General features: G+C 43.3%; 1 protein-coding gene across 3 annotated transcripts in view; it reads left to right on the forward strand.

Moving 5' to 3' along the window:
• Positions 1–19,627, forward strand: part of RIPK1 (receptor interacting serine/threonine kinase 1) — a 74,447-nt gene extending 54,820 nt beyond the window's left edge. For all 3 annotated transcript variants that reach the window (XM_068236812.1, XM_068236813.1, XM_068236815.1), the window contains 4 exons: positions 1,723–2,340; positions 5,778–5,837; positions 9,363–9,503; positions 17,182–19,627. In XM_068236812.1, coding sequence (XP_068092913.1) covers positions 1,723–2,340; positions 5,778–5,837; positions 9,363–9,503; positions 17,182–17,471 — 1,109 coding nt within the window. In that variant the 3' untranslated portion in view covers positions 17,472–19,627. The remainder of the gene's footprint in view (positions 1–1,722; positions 2,341–5,777; positions 5,838–9,362; positions 9,504–17,181) is intronic.
• Positions 19,628–19,932: the final 305 nt, after the last annotated feature.

The raw sequence follows: 19,932 nt of genomic DNA on the forward strand, positions 1-19,932 counted from the left end.
CTGCGCCAGTACGTCATCTGACGAAGGCGTAGAGCGCCGAAACGCGTCATGACGTACTAGGCGCAGGGCAGCTGCCGACATCACTTGTGTTCCTGGCCCCGCTGACGCTACCGGAATTCCGGATTCCTGCTGCTACTGGCCATAGCGTGGAGGCGTTTAAGCAGAGATACCATCTCCAGGACATGGTGACATACACCTAGAGTGTGACAAGTTTTATTGACATTTATATTGTGTACGTTTATTTTATATCTTGCGAAAGAGTGATTAAAAAGGTTAATGCACCAGAGAGCGCTCCTTCCCTTTTCCCGTTTTGAATTAAATAAGGGCCCAAGTGTCCAGTTTCACCTGCTACAACCATCCATCACTAGTTATCCTGCGCTGCCAGCAATTCTCCCTCAAGCATCACTAGCCTTAACCAAGACCTTTGTTCTCTGGTTGAACTCGATGGACGTATGCCTTTTTTTCAACCTAAATAACTATGTAACTATGTAAGACCTTGGCTGGTGTTTAGTCTTCCTTTGCTGAGACCATGCATGGTATAAGTCAGCCTCTGCCACGTCAATCCTCTAAACTGGCTGGTCCTGCCATATAGCAGCCTTTTACTCACTTTAACTTTGTCAAATGTCAGGTTCTTATCCAGCTTGACTGCACTAGTAGTACATTCATGGAGGGCCTGATGCTACTGAATGTCAATTTTCTGTCCAACTACATCTTTCAAGTGGCAGTCCACAGCCAAGCTTGCCTGTGTTGAATGCCAGACTGATGCATGGACGGTCTCCAAGTATATACTGCATGTGTGTTTGCTCAACTGTAGGCATAACTTTTTTTTTTTTTATTAACTGACATACATCATTAAAAGTGCACAGATTTGTGGGTTAACTCTTCCTCTGTACAGATGTTCAAGAATCTTTTTTTTTTTTTTTTTTTTTTTTTTTTTTTTTCATTGTTTGTAAATGATGGATTCCAAGCAGAATGAATGTGTTTTTACTGAATTCACGACAACAGAGCAAATACGGGTTGCAAGTTGTCCAACATACACAGAAGGCAACAGTGTGTTTACATAGAAGACAACATTGTTGACAGCGATGTGCACAGATAGATAAAGTTGGCTAAATCCACATTGAAGACAAACCATTAGATTTTGGGTAGCATACACCCTTCCTTCATTAATTCACATTGCATCTGCTTGGAATCCACCTGTAATGAAGAAAAAAGAATAGATTAAGTGTTTCTGTACTAATATGTAAATTTCACTTAGGTTAAAATTTGCAAATTCAGTATCCTGCCTTCTTCTGCTCCAATGTGACCTTTCAAGGTCCCAGACCTCCCCACCCAACCAAACCCTAGCCTCATTCCATGCCTTCTCTTAATCCCTAACTCCCCTTCCACTGCCATGCAGTGGCCCAACCTCCACAGTGAATTTGTGAAGGAGTCTGGTGCATGAATCACTCTCCCCCCTCCACCCCCCAATGAATGTAGAGACCCGACTATATTGAGCAACAGTGGGGGGGGGGGGGGGCATAGTGGCAGGGGCATGACAACGGAGGGAGTTGTGAGGGGAAGGTGAGCTCCATCTCCATGGCTGTCCACTGGAAGTTGAAGAACCTTGGAGATGAATATAGGGCAGGTTTTGTAATTGGTGTGAATGGTTGTCAGATAAGTTAGGATGGAATGGACATGGACTTAAAACAATATATTTACATTTCTCTTGTCTTTCTGTAGATAATCCTCAGTCTCTTCACAGTTCTATGGGCTTGGCACAAGGCAATGTGGATGAGAATTTATTTAGAGCTTCAAATAATGAACCAGTAGAGAGTGAGGAAGAAAAACCAAATGAAATTCTCCAAAGGAAGCTTGAAGAAGAGATACACTATCATTGGACTGGCAGTCATACTGGAAATATCACAGACAATTCCAGGCAGGCTGGAAATGCATCTAGAAGTCGGAAAGTGTTTAATGAGCCATCCATTTCTGAGTACTCTCCTGGAAATTTTCCACCATATGGCACTGAACAGCCAGCTCAGACGCTAACCAGCTACCCCTATCATAATGCTGCACTTCCTCCAGACCTATATAGTCAGCCAACCAACGACGAGTATTATGTGCCTCATGACTTCTCGCCAATGGCTAATCCACAATATACACCTGCGCCACATGTTTCGCTCGCTGGCATACTAGGATCCACGCCTCATCCGACTAACACACGTGCAGCCTGGATGGGACCCACCAGTTCTGCATCACATGGTTCCACTACATTTCCAATTCCAGAGTCCGGAATGCAAAATCCTTACTTGCCGAACCCAAACTATGCATATCCAAGTGATATAAGCCACATGGGAGGTGAGTGTGTTTTTACAGTACTCCTCCACAGCACTGATGATGTAATCCCCATTTTTCTTCATGACTAATTTTGATGATTCTCATTATTAGGTCATATGTACTGTAAGATTTATTTACTTGTCTGCATCTGTCGTATGTTCTTGTCCTGTCTGTAGTTTTGGAACCAAGTCCATACTGTTGATTTTTGGAGGAGGTGGATGTAATGGGTAAAGTTGGCTAGGAGTAGAGCTGATTGTGCAAACTGATCCTAATCCTTTATTCTGATATGCACAGATAGGAGTCACATTCTTCAATTGTTTAGTTGCAGAGCTTTCTTAAGAAATTGTATATTAGCTGAGTGGGGGAAGCTATGGTGCAGTGGTGAAAAAAGTAGGTGTGGCCAGTAATGGTGGTGGTGCCACATGCAACATATTTAGGGTGCCAAAGTTCCAGTGCCCCCATTTATGTGGTGAATATTTCTTGTGCTTCAGAACCTTTTCCATAGTTTTATACTGCTCTTCAAAGTAGGTCCCAATTCTCCAGTACCTTGTATTGTACCTCAGTCTTATTGCCCTCAAATCTCTCCCAGCTTTGTAGTCTTCCCCCAAGTGTGCTCCAACTCTGAAGTACTTACTAATCATAGACAGAGTCTGAGAGCAGCTGTGACTGCTGAATTATTGGAGAAATGCATTGTGACAGCTGAATGTAAGGGCCCATTTCCACTAGTGCGGCAATCTGGGCCGAATTCGGAGAGCTTCCCCGCAGGCAAACCGCACGCGGAAACTCTTCCATAGGAAACTATGGTGCCGCCGAATCGCTTACCTTAGCGATTCGTACGACATTTCTGTCAGTTTCCGTGTGGGAGGCTGCGAATCCCATAGGGATTCCAGGAAGTGCCACCGCGCGTCTCGCAGCCGCACTCGGTGGCTAGTGGAAACGGACCCTAAGGGAAATTAGCCAGGTGGAGGACTCTGCAAAAAGAGGCTGTAAAGGACACTGAATTGTATAAAAATGCCTACTACTAAAGGGTCCTTTCACACAATATAATCGCAGTACCATGTAAATTTATTTCAATGGGGCTTCTACACTGGTACTTTTGCGGTGTGCCAGTTTCTAATAGTATGCAATGCGTTTACTGGACGACGCGCATGATCACAGCTCCGGTACAAGCATAAGCCTATGGACTGTATGCCGCTCTGATCACCATTGTTTTGCCATTTTTTTTTTTAATTTTTTTTTAGAATGCGTATCACAACGGATACCGTGTGGTGGATACGTAACTTTTAAATCCTTTTTTGTTGTTTGTCTGGACTTCTGAGCTAAAGGTCATTATTGAATGTTATTTATGAGATGCCAATTAAGTTTAATTTTAAGACATTATGACTACAGCTTGGAATTTGGCCATTCAAATACAGTTGCTGCCACTTTCTGTTTGGTAAGCACTTTTACCCTGAAAAGCCGGCCTGTGTTCTATTTCTAGCCTTGATACTATCTGGATTTTGTATATTCTCCCCATGTTTGTGTATTTTCTCCTGGGACTTAATTTTATTCCACATCCCAAAACAACATGAATTGGTCACCTGCCCCCCTACTTTTTTCAAATCAGCCTAAAGCTCAACACACACCATACAATATTGGTTGTACAGATTTACCAAATCTATGTAGTATAAGGGCCAACAGATTGAAAATACCTTGAATGATTGATTGGATAAGCTCTTAGGCCTAGTGCACACCGGAGCGTTTCCGCTGCTGTTTGCGATCTGCTTGCGGGTGCGGATCCGCTAGGGTAATATATTTCAATGGGCTGGTGCACACCAGAGCGGGAGGCATTTTGCAGAAACGCATACTCCCGGGCTGCTGCAGATTTTGGATTGTGGATGCGTTTCTGCCTCAATGTTAAGTATAGGAAAACCGCAAACCGCTCTGAAAAACGGCACTTCAGAGCGGTTTGCCAGGCGTTTTTTGTTACAGTAGCTGTTCAGTAACAGCTTAATGTAACAATACATGAAATCTACTACACCAAAACCGCTACACAAAACCGCAAAACGCTAGCTGAAACGCTACAGAAAAATAAGAAAAAGCGTTTCAAAATCTGCTAGCATTTTGCGGATCTGCTAGCGGTTTTTGGTGTGCACCAGGCCTTATACTACATGAAAGTGGTAAGATTGAACAACCAAGATTGTATGGTGTGTGTTGAGCCTAAGACTATGGAATGGGTTAAACTCTGAGCTCTTCTGAGGGAAATTTTAGGAACATGGACTCTGTAAATCGCCATCAAATATGTCCACTCTACATAATTGCAACAAAAATAAGCCCAGATCTCTACACATACTTTATATGTACACTATGTGAGCAATAAGGGCTACAATTTGATCTGCAGTATGATCTGTGTATGGTACACAGAAAAGGTCAATCATTAAATTGTAAGCAATATATAGAGAGGAAAGGCTGAAAGCTTTAACATTGAGCAATGTTTGTAAAATACCTTAGTTTGACGAGAGGATGTTCCTCAAAGGTTAGTTATATACAGCAGTTAAGGCTACCAGTCAAGGTTTTCTGCATGCAGGATTAGGGATGAGCCTGATTTTCCTCTGGTTTGAGTGGTTATCAATGTTAATTCTAATTTTCCTCTAGTTTGAGTGATTAACAATGTTAACTCTAATTTGGAGAGTACAACACCTATCTCTGCAGCTTTGCTTTGCTTTTGCTTTTAAGCCCTTGCAAGAGCTTATCGCTGGTGAAGTTTTGTAATTGTATCATGCCCACAGTTGCCAGAAATATTTAAAGAAAACCTGAACTGAAAATTAAAAGTCAACATAAGCATACACAAGTCATACTTACCTCCCGTGTAGTCTACTCCTCAGTATCTTTCTCCTGTCCCGCGCCCTGTTTGTGCACTGTGATCAAGGGAATTTTCCGTCCTCTATTTTGATAATAGGCATTACCCATAACAGCTGTCTGGTCAGCACACAGTTAAACTGTAACATCGCCCACTTGAGCCATAGGGAAACATGGACATTACCTGGTACATTTTTCCTCTCAGCTATAACTGACAGCAACTGATATTTTACTGACAGCAACTGATATATTTCAGATCTGACAAAATATTGTCAGAACTGGAAGGGATTATTGTCAGAAGAAAATTGTGAGCTTCTGAGAGGAACTGATGGCAAGGTAACTATGTAATGTTCATTTGAAGTTACCTCATGTGTTTATTTTAAATATTTTTACTCAGTACAGGTTCTCTTTAAGGAGCATTGGGCTTTGCTAAGGTTGCATCATTATTTATGCTCCATGAAATGAAAACTGTTATTAATATTATTATACAGCAGATTTATATAGCATCATCATCTCTCGTGGCATAGTGTATGTTTTACATGTAGGTGGGCTATTAAACTTTTTATGCCAAGGGCTTCTGTGTAAGGCTTTCTAATGTATGTTTTTCTTTTTTGTTTTAGGTACACCAGGCAGTCATTTTTCTAAGAGAGACTTTAGCTATGCCCCTGCACACACTCCAGGTAAGGTCTAGGAGTCATATGAAAACCACATGCACATGTTTATTATAGCTTACACTGTTTTACAAGAAAAGGGTATTAAACACGGCTGTGGATCTATTAACTACATGAAAAAAGTGGCTTAGGGCTGCACCCCAAAATATATCTTGTGTGTTTGAGCACTGCCATATTTTTTTTAAATGATAAAGTTTTAATTCTCTAAAATATGCCGGCAGAAAAGACAGGATTCAAAACTTTCCCAGTATGTCATTGTCTCTTAAACACCCATCTGAGGATTATTGGCAGTCCAATGGCAATCATATTGCTAACCATCACCTGCCATTCACCACCATTTTGTCAGTTATACATCAGGGTCCCTCCAGCTTCCATGTAAGTGTGTCTGCAGCATCCTGAGTCGCCTCTTACCCCTCCACAATCGGGGGGGTTGGGAAAGGCCACAAAGGCTCTGGCCTTGGGGATCTGCTGCCCAAGGGAGCGGCTAGACATGGAAAAGTGGTTGCTGCATATGGAAGAAAAGGTTACTAATGGAATAGTGAGGGTAGAATTGGGGAGTAACATATGGAAGAGGGGAGATGCTGCACAAGATAGAGTATACATCTGGCCTTGTTCACAATGTCACTGTAATATATCATTTTCTTTTCCTTTCGGAAGCTTCATTGGCATGCAGATGTACTCAGCAGATCACCACTAGAGGAAAAGGTATAGCTGACAGCCCGGAATAAATTCAACTCCTTCTGTGGGCTTTCACTGCCATTTAGGGTGTCTGCAGTTATTACATTAGAACTTGAAGTGGAAAACCTTTATCTGTTACTCGCTTCAGAAGCTAGTCCGCAGTGAGCAGACATGGATTACCAGACTGTAAAATATACCATATTATTCGGAATATATGCGTCTTATATGCAAAAATACAGGGAGTCCCCCATTTGCGAACGTCCGCCAATATGAACGGCCGACCCACCATGATGTCAGAGACTCCCCGTATTGTCTCCACATAAATGAAAGCAGCAGAGCTGCTGACCTAATCCATGGGGAAGCACATGAAGCACATAGCGTTCAGAGACCTCTCCCTCACTGCTCCTTGGAGGAACAGGACACTGGGGAGCAGAAGAGACATGGGGGATAGAAGGGATGCATGGGGGACAAAAGGGGACACGTGGGTCACAGGAGCACACGAGGTACAAGGGGGACACAATAATTGGGGGAGAACATCTACAAGACGCTCCTGGAACATGGAGGCACCAGGTTTAGTATATTTTTCCCCTGGTTTTTGCCCTCTAAACCTGGGTGCTGTCTTATATTCTGGAGCATGTTATATACTGAAAAATGCAGTACCTCTGATTCCATATTCTTATACTATATAATGCTAAGTCCTGGCCAGGATTTATTAAAAACTCTCCATTATATAACAAAAGATTAGCAATTGTCCTGGGTTTTATCAGGTTACAATGAAGTATATTAAACATTGGACGATTGGAGCGGTGTACATACACCAACAATGAGAAAGTTTATCATGTGAAATAAATTCAGGACACACTGTGTTTGCTGCACCACTTGTTTTATTCAGTGATCTCTAGTCCAGGAGCATCTTAGTTAATCAACCCCATATTCTGTTCAATCCTTTTCTCCTCATGTGGGATATGAGTGGACACCACACTAGTACTGTAGAACGGTAAAAGTAACTCTTAGTCACAACTTGGTCACACTGTGAACCCAGACATGCAACATTTTCTTAAAGGGATACTGTAGAGGGGTTGGGGGAAAATGAGTTGAACTTACCCGGGGCTTCTAATGGTCCCTCACAGACATCCTGTGCCCACGCAGCCACTCCCCAATGCTCCAGCCCCGCCTCTGGTTCACTTCTGGAATTTCAGACTTTAACCTATTTTGGTTCCTGGACGTAGTTTCTACGTCCAGGAACCATGCGCGCTACCGTGCGCTCCCGCGGCCGATCGTGCACGCGCACTCCCGGCCGCGGATTCAGTATCCAAGGAATCAATGTATTGGGCTATGGTGCCCGATCACTGATTCCTCTCCCCCGCTGAAAAAGCGACAGCTTCTCTCGGAAGCTGTGCTTTTTCTGGCTGTCTCCTTCCCAATGTGTCACTCTAAGCGCGTGCTACGCTTAGAGTGACGTCATGTAAACAAACTCATGGCAGCCATCTTGTGGCCAAAAAGTAATACTACACCTGAAAAAAAAAAATTAAAAAAATTAACACACATTTACATTATAAATCTATTGTTTACCTCCCACCCTCCCAAAACTACCCAAACAAAATGTTTACTATAAAAAAAAAAAATATTACAATAAAAAAAAACAAAAAACATGTAAATATTTACCTAAGGGTCTAAACTTTTTAAATATCAATGTAAAGATGAAATATTTCTATATTTTTTTTATTTTAAACTTGTAAATAGTAATAGATGCAAAATGGAAAAAATGCACCTTTATTTTCAAATAAAATATTGTCGCCATACATTGTGATAGGGACATAATTTTAACGGTGTAACAACCGGGACATATGGGCAAATACAATACGTGAGTTTTAATTATGGAGGCATGTATTATTTTAAAACTATAATGGCTAAAAACTGAGAAATAATGAATTTTTCCATTTTTTTCTTATTCTTCCTGTTAAAATGCATTTACAGTAAAGTGGCTCTTAGCAAAATGTACCCCCCAAAGAAAGCCTAATTGGTGGCGGAAAAAACAAGATATAGATCAGTGCATTGTGATAAGTAGTGATAAAGTTATAGGCTAATGAATAGGAGGTGAACATTTCTCACGTGAAAACGACGGAACGCGAATGGGTTAAAGTCTGAAAACCACTGCGCCTGCGTTGCCATGTCCTCGATCCTGCTAATGGCACCAGGAGTGTATTGCGCACGCCCAGTAAGGTCTGTGTTTGCGCAGTACGCTCCTGGAGACATCAGCGGGAGCGAGGACACGGCAACGCAGGTGCAGTGGTTTTCATACTTTATAGTCTGAAATTCCAGAAGTGAACCGGAGGCGGGGCCAGAGCATCGGTGAGCGGTTGCGCAGGCACAGGATGTCTGCGGGGGACCATTAGAAGCCCCGGGTGAGTTCAACTCATTTTCCCCCGACCCCCTACAGTATCCCTTTAAGTAAACCTTAAGAGGACTCTACATTCTTGCAATGAAGTATGTCAAGGTACCTCCTTGGAGAAGAGGAGCAAGCATGTGTAGATCTCCTTTGTACATTATAATTTCAGTTTGTATCTTCCCTATTAACCGGTTATTAATAGATGGTGATATGTAGTTGGGTTGCTGCCCAAAACTAGAGTGTCAGTCTCAGCTCTGACCTGGACACTATTTGCATGGTGATTGTATGCTTCTACTACGATTGTATGGGTTCATAATGTGATAATGTGTAAAGCACTGTGGTAAAAGTATTGCTCTATATAAGCATGGGAAAAAAAATGTAGCTTACGTAAGAACTATATCTGCTGATGCCAAATGATTGCTTACTAAGACAACTGATTATTTTCTGGTTTGTTTTTTGTCTTTTAGAGAAATTAATGAATGTTACGATATCAAATAGCAAAGCTGTGCAGATTGGTCATGGCAATTACATGTCAGTTGTGGGAGAATCTTTTATGACGAACAGACATGTTGCTGTAAGCCCAAATCTGCAATACCAGCCTGCATTTGGTAAGTTGTTTTTTTCCCTAGGATTTAAACCAATTAGTCATTTATTAAAAAGGTACAAATGTTTTAAACTGCACTCAACTCATTTGGTATAAGGGTGCAAAGGCAATTTGTTGAAACTAGGTGCATTGCTTAGCATGAGAGAGACACATACACTGGTAGATGTGGCCATCAGATAGATCCCTCTCAGATCATTACCTGATCTGTGAGGGATCTAGGTGATTGAATCCCTCCACACAGTGTACACAGAAGTTTCAATAGATTTCAGAATGAAATCTATTGAAAATTCATGCCTGCTTGCTGGGTCCCCAGGTCTCCCAGTCCCCCATTTCGGTACCCCCCCCCCACCCCTTTCCGGCTGTGAAGAGTAGTTAGTGAATCGCCTGTCCATCAGCGCATCATCTCTCCACCCCCAGGCACTCCTTTCTGTCTCTTTTCTCCTCCCGGGGGCCTGTGTCATGTGATAAACACTAGATGCCGAACACAACAGGCAATGTGGGCACGTCGTTGATAGAGTGCAATTTTCCAGTGGGCATGATTGACTGAATCAATCGTTTGCTGCATCAATTTCTAGCAGATTAATTTAAATGATATAATATGCTGGATATTGATGCAGAAAATCAACCAGTATATCACCACCTTAAGACTGCATTTGAGGAAAAAAGGTGCATTTTTTGCAATCGGTGGGGGAAAGAAGGGTACACACTCCTTTGTAGGGGACACTCCTTTGTAGTACTGGATATGACACAGGAGGCAAGCAAGCATTGTTATGTAACAGCTCGAAGCCTGCTTACACTCAGAATCAGAATCACTTTATTTCGCCAAGTACAGCAAAAGCCGTAATCGGAATTATTTGTGGTACACATGGCATAGGCCTAAGTTAGTATAATACAAGACAGACGCACAACATGTACACTTGAAATGCATTGCTATTTCAAACATAGGTAAATAATGATAATAATAATAAAGGTGCATGTAGTGGCCACGAGTCAATTTTGATGAGCCCAGCTAGAGTGCGCTGGTATGCGGGCCAGATAGGGGGAGTTTGGAGTTCAGAAGTCGAACAGCTTGGGGGAAGAAGGTGTTCTTCCGCCTGGCGGTTTTGATGGTATCGCCCTATAGTGACGGCCCAGCGGGAGGAGCTTAAAGTAGCGGCTGCCAGGGTGAGCAGGGTCACGGGAGATCATGGTGGCCCTCTTCCTCATCCTATTTGAGTGGAGGAGGTCGGGAGGTGGAAGAGGAGTTCCGATGATCTTCTCCGCGTCCGTTATGACTCTCTGCAGTTTGTGTTTGTCGCTGACCGTTGCACCAGCATACCAGACAATGACTGAGGAGCAGAGGATGGATTCTATGGTGGAAGTATAGAAACTAGTCAGCAGCTCCCTGGGCATGCCAAATCTCTTCAGTTGGCGCAGGAAGAACAGCCTCTGCTGAGATTTCTTCTGGATTTTGGTGGTGTTCTGTTCCCACTTCAGATTGTTTGTCAGAGTCGTGCCTAGGAACCGCACAGATGTCACCCTAGAAACTTCGGTTCCCCCAATGAGGACAGGTGGGAGGGGGGGGAGGGTTTCTCCTGAAATCAGCAACTAGCTCGACAGTCTTTGCTGCATTGAGGACTAGGTTGTTGTCCTTGCACCAGTTGCATATTCTCTCTACTTCGCTGCGGTACTCCAACTCCCCGTTTCTACCAATAAGGCCAATGATAGTGGTGTCATCTGCGAATTTGATGACTTTCACAGAGTCAGTGGATGAGATGCAGTTATTGGTATAGAGGGAGAACAGTAGAGGTGACAGAACACAGCCTTGTGGAGCCCCTGTATTGGTGGTACGAACACTGGAGAGGTGGTTGCCGAGCTTCACCTGCTGCGTTCTGTTTGTCAGGAAGTCTTTGATCCATGCCCGAAGAGTAGGGTCAACCCCGAGCTGAGTCAGATTGGTGATCAGGATGTCTGGGCAGATCGTGTTGAACGCTGAGCTAAAATCTAGGAACAGGATCCTAGCATAGGAGGCAGGGTTGTCTAGATGCTCGGTGATGTATGCCATGCTGGCATTGATGGCGTCCTCTACAGATCTGTTATACTCCATAGTTATAAAACAAAGCTTTTATTGCCCTCCAATGAAAACAATATTATAAATGCGCATTCAAAATATAACATTTTTTTGCCCACCTTGTATTTAAGTACAGGATAAGCAGTTATTTGTAATGTGCACTAACAGTACAGCAGATACAAATTAGCATGCCACTATTTTGTTATAATGATCAGATTAATATCGGTGTGTGGGAGTAACCATGATCTCCTATAACGAACATAACTAGCAGCATTTTCGTATGTCTTATTAAATAACTTACCTAAATAACTATACTTAGAATAAAAGTGTAACGATTGTGGAACTTCCTCCATGATCAGCGCACAACGCGTGCGCTGACTCGGCAGAAATCCTCCACAAGCGTGTAATTGCAGGCACCCAGCAAAAGGTGCTACGCACCCGTAGAGGGAAATTCCTGTCGGCAGATGGCGCTGAGGAGTGCAGAGGAACCAATCCTCTGTACCTCCACAAATGCCAGACAGGAATTGTACGAAGCGCAGAACGCAATCGCAAGAGAAGCGATTGCGAATGAGAACGAGCAAAGGGACAGGTTGTATGTGTGTGCGCCAACCTAGTCGCCACCCCGCGACAGTGCACACACAACAGCAGATATGAAATAGGAACGCAATCGCGAGAGGTGCGATCGCCAGACGTGACACAAGGCAGATCAGAACAGAATACGAGGATAGCAAAGGCACAGCAAATAATACAATGAGAATAACAAGGAAAATAACAAACGCTAACTGAACGCGAACACCGCACTCATTCGCAACAGTGCGCGCGTTCGTGCGCGGTCTCCACGCGATAAGCACAATAGAGACAAGCACACCTAACTAACCAAGACAAGACAGACACCACACAAACGCACTTGCTACACGGTTGCCTTACCGCAGGCACCAGCAAGCGCACGCAAACAGACAGACAACGAGAATCGATCAAACAGGAACCACAGCTCTTACCGTCAGAGCCAGTGCGAACCAGGTATCAGAAAGATCCACTGCTCTTGCTGTCAGAGCAGTGTGATCCAAGCACACAACAAACAGGAGTAACCAGCAGCGACCGCAGCCGAGGTTAGCTCCAAGATCCAGACCAGAGGAATCCACTGCCACTAACGCTAGGGCAAGTGCGATTCAGACAGACAGAACAGAAGGATCCACAGCACTAGCGCAGGATGCCAGTGCGATCCAGGTACAGAGTAGCAGAACAGGAGGATCCACAGCAATAGCGAAAAGAGGCTAGCACGATCCAGGGAAACAGATCAGGAGGGGCTACCAGCAACAACCGCTGTTGCGGTTAGCACCCAGCCACACAGAATGATTTCCTGTCGCTGGGACAGGACAATCGCAACAGACAAACAAAACAGATAAACAATCCTAACTGCACTAGGGAAACCTGCCTAGTGCAAGTTCCAGGAATAACTCTAAGCTGATCTTCAAACAAAGAGCATGGCTGACACTCCTCCAGGAGTGTTTTACAGGAAGGAGTCCTTATGACCAGCCCAGCATTGTGGGAAACAGATAGTACTTATAGAGCAAGCCCACAATGGATGTGGCTAGGCAATTTGCATGATAAACGTATGCAAATTCCTCAGCAGCAAGCTGCAGAATTGACAAAAGGTCTCTCTTAAAGAGACCTGCAGAATGCAGACCTGAACAGTGGTCAAAAAGCTGCCTGTCTGCACAGGCAGCTGAGCAGATTCTCACAAAAAGGTATTATTTTTAAAAGGTATTATTTTTTACAAAACGTTTTTTTCTACCTATATAATTTGTTTGGCTAACACGGTATGGAAACTTTTTTGCTATTATACTTAGAATATAGGCACTGAACATTTACGTTTTTCTCTTGTGGCCTCAAAGTGCCACAGCTGCAGCCATTAGGTTACCTTCGGTAGGCAGTACCAGTGTTGGGGAGTCTTGCCCAAGGTCTCCTTACTGAATAGGGGCTAGCTTACTGAACAGGAAGACCCTGGTCTCCTGTTTCAGAGGCAGAGCACTAAACCAGTACATTATCCAGTCACTGATAAGGATGCATCCAAACCCTCATTTGTTGTGAAGTAATCCTATAATAATAATAACAATCCTAACATTTTTTTTAGCACTTTTCTCCTGTTGGACTCAAAGCACTCAAAAGCTGCAGCCACTAAGGGGCCACCCTGCAGTGTGAGGGAGTCTTGCCATAGGACTTCTTACTGTATAGGTACTGACCCTAGCCATGATTCAAACCCTGGTCTCCCATGTCAAAGGTAGAACCCTTGACCAGTACACTATCCAGCACTAGCAACAAGGAAAGTTCATAAACGCTCTAAACCCCCAGGCATCATACCAGTCGGTGCAGGATCAGGTCAGCCAAGCCATAACGAAGTAAACAGAAAAGGTTCCGCAAACCAGGCCGGATTGAAGTATAAAAGGCTGATATATTTATTGAAAAAATCCACAGACAGTGCAATAAAATCACAGGATCAACTCACGCGTATCGGGCCTACCGTCTTCCCTTAATCGTAGTTAAAAGTGAGCCTGTATAGGGAGGAATTTATATGGAACCAGGGAGGAGAAAGCTCCACCCCCGGAAACACACAAACCACTCCTTAAAGAGACATACATCCTCAAAAGGACACTAAACAAAAAGACCTCTATAATATCATTGAAATAGCATATAAAAGATGTATAAAAAGTTACCACTGAGTTTAACAAAGTAGATATATGAGCAAGAGAACACCAACATCACAAGGTACAGTAAGATTGATGGACATAACATGTTTTTAAAATGTAAGAAAAAGTGTACACAATCTCTCAATATGTATAAACCAGGCTCAGATCCAACTTTTTTAGACCCTGTGGTATGCGAGTACCCAGTCTATGAATCCAAAAGGCTTCGCGTTTCAACAACAATCTTTGAATATCGCACCCTCTAATTGGGGAAACCACCCGCTCCACCCCCTGAAACCTAAAGGAAGATAAATCCCCCCTGTGCACAGTTTCAAAATGTTTTGAGACAGCAGACTTACGAAAAGTGTTCCCATTTGTACCATTTATAGATTATTTGCTTTTGGTGTGGGGGGGGGGGGGGTCCTCCGGCTCTCCTGGGGGATTTTCTGATTTATGCCAACGGTAATACCCTCAATCTAAAGTTTACTATGAATTCAGATCCGTGTAGAATTGATTACTTGGATCTTACCCTTGTAGGGGATTCTTTGTCACAGTCCGTTTCTACACGTACTTTTCAGAAAGCTACAGCAGGTAATTCTATCCTGCTAGCCAGTTCGTGCCACCCCAGACACACAATAAATGCCATCCCTACAGGAGAATTTACTAGAGCTGCACGCAACTGCTCAAATCCATTGGATCTCGAGCTGGAATGTGATTTGGTAGAAACTAGACTTAAACAGAGGGGTTATACCCACAAACAGTTAGCTGTGGGACGTCTGAGAGGTACCAGGAGACCACGTTCAGATTTGTTGAAAAATAGACCTGCGAGTGGGGCTGAACAGGACCAGGTTACTTTTGTTACTAGTTATAGCCTGGAGTTTAATAAAATTACTAATATTGTTAAGAAATATATTCCGGTATTACACCCGGACACAAAACTTAAGACAATTTTGGATAGAGGGTGTCGTTTTTCTGCTAGAAGGGCCCGAACTTTAGGGTCCATCCTTTCACCCAGTCTTTTTCGGTCCCCCTCCACTTCTCGCACTCCTACGTGGTTGGCCACAGTGGGTTCGTATACTTGTGGTTTCTCTACGTGCAATTATTGCCAGTGTCACAGGAGGAGTAATGCAATATTTTCTTTTGTGTACAATAAGAATTTTCCTATCAGACAATATGTAAATTGCAATACCAAATGTACAATTTATGTCATATCTTGCATCTCATGTTGTATTCAATATGTGGGGTGCACTACCCGCCACTTGAGAGCACACATAGCAGAACACTATTGTGGTACAAATTGGAACACTTTTCGTAAGTCTGCTGTCTCAAAACATTTTGAAACTGTGCACAGGGGGGATTTATCTTCCTTTAGGTTTCAGGGGGTGGAGCGGGTGGTTTCCCCAATTAGAGGGTACGATATTCAAAGATTGTTATTGAAACGCGAAGCCTTTTGGATTCATAGACTGGGTACTCGCATACCACAGGGTCTAAATAAAAAGTGGGATCTGAGCCTGGTTTATACATATTGAGAGATTGTGTACACTTTTTTTCTTACATTTTAAAAACATGTTATGTCCATCAATCTTACTGTACCTTGTGATGTTGGTGTTCTCTTGCTCATATATCTACTTTGTTAAACTCAGTGGTAACTTTTTATACATCTTTTATATGCTATTTCAATGATATTATAGAGGTCTTTTTGTTTAGTGTCCTTTGAGGATGTATGTCTCTTTAAGGAGTGGTTTGTGTGTTTCCGGGGGTGGAGCTTTCTCCTCCCTGGTTCCATATAAATTCCTCCTTATACAGGCTCACTTTTAACTACGATTAAGGGCAAATGGTAGGCCCGATACGCGTGAGTTGATCCTGTGATTTTATTGCACTGTCTGTGCATTTTTTCTATAAATATATCAGCCTTTTACACTTCAATCCGGCTTGGTTTGCGGATCCTTTTCTGTTCATCTACTATCCAGCACTACTTAGTTTTAGAATTAGTAGAACCTCCTACATTGGCAAAAAAACGTATTCACATTTCCTTAGCGTCTGTAGAGTACTGAATGTCCGGGATGTGGGAGGAAACCAGAGTGCCGTAGGAAACCCACAGACAGAGGGAGAACATACAAACTTTGTGCAGATGGCACCCTGGTTGGTATTTGAACCTGGGACCCAGCACTGCAAGGCGAGAGTGCTAACAATTACACCACAGTGCTGCCCAGTATGTAGTAAATTACTGGTCCGCACACTGATGAAATCTCCAAACTATTTATTCACCCATATGTCATGCAATCGCTCAAAGTCCAACAAATTAGATGATCGTTTTGGGACAGCAAGAGCCCCATTGTAAATGCTCTGGACTGCATTTTTTTCATGGGTGAATAAGTAGTTTGAAAATGTCATCAGTTTGCAGACCAGTCCTTTATCACTTGTTTGCTGAAACATATGCTTCAGCACCTAATGTAAAGGTGTGCTATTGGAACTATTGCAGATTGCCAGATTGTGTATTTCACGAACCTTTACATTGGACTGATAGTGCTTGTAAAAGTTAGTACGTTAGTTAAATACCATCAGCCAATAATACATGTAATATGCGTTGTCTGCATAACATGCTTGTGAAATTTTCTTAACTTGCGTCATGCAACTTGTATAACGCTACTTGACCTTTATGTGCAGTATCAGTGCAACATAAAGGTTAGTGACTACAGCACTGTGGGAGCTTAGGCAATGCGAGAGGATCGTGACTTTACATAACGCTCTCTCACCTAGCACTACACAGCAGGAGTAGTAACAGAACAAGAGGCTGTAGCGGCCATATTTAACATGCAATGCAGCGGGATCTTACCAAAACAGACCCTAGAAAAGCGTTATGTTCCTTTGCTGTTGTTACTAATGTAACATTTGTGTATTGTCTGTTATCCAGTGCTAATATGTTTTTTTCTATATTTATATTTTAGATGATGATACTGCAATGAATGAGAGTCAGTTTCAGCTTCTAAGAGACAACTTATCCAGGAAGTGGAAGGAGTTTGCTCGGCTTGTAGGATTTCGTCCAGCAGAAATTGAAGAAGTTGACCATGACTATGAAAGAGATGGCCTAAGAGAAAAGGTTTACCAGATGGTATACAAGTGGCAAATGAAAGAAGGCACACACAATGTAACTGTTGGCAAAACTGCAAAGGCCCTTTCCAATCTTGGGGAAACAGAGCTTCTGACAGAACTAATCCAGAGGACTCGCACCATCTGAACACCAGGCACATCTAGGCTGTATGATTAGAAAAAGACTACCCTGATCAAATGCATCAACCACTCAACAAAATTATATGGTTCTCCATTGCTGCTAGCCAAGCAAACCAGAACTTTGTCCTGTTGTAACGAATAGTCTGGCTTAACAGTGCCCAGCTTGGGAAGGAGCCTCAATTACCTCACCTGGGAACTTGCAATAATGCATAAGACTCATTTTAAATGATCTCATTGAGGTTTTATCAGTTTATCTAGCAGGACATTTTTTTATTATTATCTTAATGGAATGTAATCTTCATTTAATAAGTGAGTCTCCTGGATCTGCTTATTGTGATTACGAGTAATATTTTACTTTAGTGTTAATGAAAAAGAAATCATACCAGACAGTAAGTATTTGCTTTCTCTTATAAAATGAGAACAGAAATAGGCCTGAACGATTTATCGTTTTAAGATCGAAATCGCGATTTCGGAAATGACGATCTTGAGATCGTCACAGCTGCGATTTTTTTTTGAAGATATCCCCCCGGGCGGCGCAGTCCTTCTCCTCGCTGCTCTGTGCACAGTAGCGAGTGGAGGCTCAGTGACTCACGTCTGTTTCCTGCGTTCCGCGGCTCAACTCAGTGACGTGTTCTGCAAGCGGCAGGTTCCGGAAGTACATGCCGGTCTGCGCTAATTGTGGTTCTCCCGGCGGGGCCCGGCAGGGCTATGAGAGACTGGTGCGGCCCGTGCAAGGCCTAACAGGGCAGAGGGAGAGCCACTTCCGAAACGGAAGGCCGGTGCGTCTCCAGCAGGGGCCTCCTGAGGTTACTGCAGTGCCAGACTAGGGGAGTCAGCCGGGATCTTTTGATACCAGGAGAGTGCGGGGGGCACAGAGTGGCATCTAGTTGGGCGGATGCAGTAAGTTTCACCAACATTTTCAGTCATCTGTCATGACAGCTTAAAATAAGTGTTAGTATGTATATGTATATGAATAATGTATTTAATTTATATACCTGTGTGTCTATTCATTTATTTTTAATAATTTGTCCTCATGCTTCTGAGTGCCCCTCGCTAATCTGTCACTCGCAATCTCCCTCCCTTTTCATAGCAAGTCTGTACTGCACTCATTCACAGAGCTGCCATCCCGAATAATCACCACAAATGGATAGTACAATGTCATTTTCTGTTGATGTGCTTTTGTAAATGTTAATGTACATGGTGAATAGTGCTAAATCTTGATTTAAATAAAATCGTGAATCGAATCGAAATCGCAATTTCTGACAGAAATCGTGCGATTCAATCTTTTCCTAAAATCGTTCAGGCCTAAACAGAAAGGAACAATACTCCATAATGGATTCAATGCTCAGCGAGTACCACTAACAAATCTGAATTTTTAAGCTTTGAACAGCTATAAGTTATCCATAATCTATATTCATATAGTGCTATAGAGATCTGGGTAAACAACTTATTTCTTCTTAGAATTTACCTACGGCATAGCCTGTGCTACAATGTGGACATAACACAACACACACTGCACATTATAACATGAACATTACATTTCATAGCATATAGACTTGTGCTGTGCATGTTATCGCACATGTTATCCAGAAACACACTGTAGAAAGTGCATTAGGATAATGTGGTCCATCGCAATGCAGAGATGTGATCATGCACACACAATTGTATGGGCAGTGCTCACATGCAGCAACGTGCATAGTATGAACACGCTGTAAGGGCCTGAGCCCACTGCTGCATTTATAAGTTGCTTTGAAACGCGTCAAATGCATTTTAACACCTGAAAATGCATTTCAAACACGCTTAAAAGTGCATGCATTTCTATGCGTTTTTATAAATGCAGCAGTGGGCTCAGGCCCTTATAGCTATTATACACTAGGTGCGATTTGCTGCGTTTTGCAATCTGTTTCTACAAGGACATGTGCAAAGGGGAACAGAAAGGACACGGGGACAGGAAGGAGGCATTGGGGGACAGAAGGCAGCAAGGGGGACTGATGGAGGTACAAAGGGGACAGAAGCAGTCTATTCACAGTTGGATGGAGGGATGCATGGGTGGGAGGGCGTGTCAGAGTTGGCATGGAGGACAGTGGAAGGCACAGAAGGAGTCACAAAGTGAGACAGGAGGCACACAGGGAGACAGGAGGCACAGGAAGACAGAAACACAAAGGGGGGGGGGGGCACAGTAAGACAGAGGGATGCATAAGGGAGCAGAGGTAGCACAAAGGGGGACAGAAAGAGGCAGAGGTGGCTAGAGGGATGCACGAGGGACAGGAGGCATGGGGCAGGAGTGGCATGGGGAACTGAAGGAGGTACAGGGAGACAGAAAGATGCATGGGGAGGGGGGTAGGGATGTGACACAGTGGCTGCTGCCTGCAACTCACACTATCAGGACCTTGTAATGTCTGCTCTCCAGGGACCTGCAGTGCTGCTGCTCCTCAGGACACCAAGCTTCCTGCTGCTGCATGCATGCA

The sequence above is a fragment of the Hyperolius riggenbachi genome, chromosome 5 (assembly GCF_040937935.1).
Source record: "Hyperolius riggenbachi isolate aHypRig1 chromosome 5, aHypRig1.pri, whole genome shotgun sequence".
Taxonomy (NCBI): domain Eukaryota; kingdom Metazoa; phylum Chordata; class Amphibia; order Anura; family Hyperoliidae; genus Hyperolius; species Hyperolius riggenbachi.